The sequence below is a fragment of the Frankliniella occidentalis genome, unplaced genomic scaffold (assembly GCF_000697945.3).
Source record: "Frankliniella occidentalis isolate FOCC.00 unplaced genomic scaffold, Focc_3.1 Scaffold10, whole genome shotgun sequence".
Lineage (NCBI taxonomy): Eukaryota > Metazoa > Arthropoda > Insecta > Thysanoptera > Thripidae > Frankliniella > Frankliniella occidentalis.
In genome coordinates, this window is record NW_026267140.1 from 3,286,412 (window position 1) to 3,287,402 (window position 991).

Sequence of the window (991 nt, forward strand, 5' to 3'; positions counted from 1 at the left end):
TAATTGATGGTGTTTAGCAAAATAAAACATTTTTCCACAGAAATTAGCAGGTTAAAGCTCTTTGATGGCCACTTATAGTGCTTCTCATTCAATATACCATAGGTTAGATCCAAAACACTAGGATGGTACTAAATTTCCAAAGATGGAAAGTAACTTGGATAATTTGTTCCTGATGCTAGAAAATAAATTGTACTACAGGTAACAGATCTTACATCTTATCTTCGCCCACCGGTTCGTCCGAAAATAAATCCATTGTCAAAACTTGGAGTCGTAGGCACGTCGAAACGTCAAGTACTAGCAGACAAAATGCATGCCGTCGTGTACACTCTTTCCCCGACACAACACATGCCTGGGTACGACACGGCAGGAAACAACTTGCTGATTAGAGCAGAACTCGACCGCGAAGCAGGACTCGGAAAATAAGCAGCTGTTTCGTTTTGGTTTGACGTCTGCTCGAGGCGTCTGCTAGGCCGGCCGCCCCGCCTCCACCCGGTGGCGCCCTCTCGCGCGTGGCGCTGCAAGTGCTCGGCGGGGCGCTCTGGACGCGGGGTATCGCCGCGGCGTTGTGGTGTCCGCGGGGGCGGGCGCAGGGGCGGGGACGGCGCCTCGCAACGGTGGTAGCGCGGTGACAACCACCTCGCACGCGACCGACCGGGCGGGCGCAGAGATTTGCAGGAGCGTCGTCGTAAAGCTAATACCAACTTGCCGACTGCAGCGTTGCAGCGTTGCAGCGTTTCAGCGTTGCAGCGTGCACCACACGGCCGGGCCGTCCCAGCACGGCGATGCATTAAACATCCCCCGCTGCAGGTGCGGCTGGTGCGGCCCGCGTGCCCTTCCGTGAGCGCGGCCCGGCCCGCGGCGCTACTCTCTGCCCGTCAAGGTCGGGACAAAGCACCATAAACACGTCGGCTGTGTCTGGACGGGACGGGGCTGGCATCCGTTCCAGTCGCCCACACGCTCACGGTCCTTCTTTCCTCTCTCTCTCTCTCTC

The 991-nt window shown here is 56.7% G+C and overlaps 2 protein-coding genes across 6 annotated transcripts in view; one reads left to right on the forward strand and one right to left on the reverse strand.

Moving 5' to 3' along the window:
• LOC113217688 (PRKCA-binding protein) overlaps positions 1-505 on the reverse strand; it is a 23,527-nt gene extending 23,022 nt beyond the window's left edge. For all 4 annotated transcript variants that reach the window (XM_026437701.2, XM_026437699.2, XM_026437700.2 and 1 more), the window contains exon 1: positions 213-505. In XM_026437701.2, coding sequence (XP_026293486.1) covers positions 213-253 — 41 coding nt within the window. In that variant the 5' untranslated portion in view covers positions 254-505. The remainder of the gene's footprint in view (positions 1-212) is intronic.
• Positions 1-991, forward strand: part of LOC113217689 (potassium voltage-gated channel subfamily H member 6) — a 122,764-nt gene that overhangs the window by 43,177 nt on the left and 78,596 nt on the right. The gene's annotated exons all lie outside the window — the stretch shown is intronic.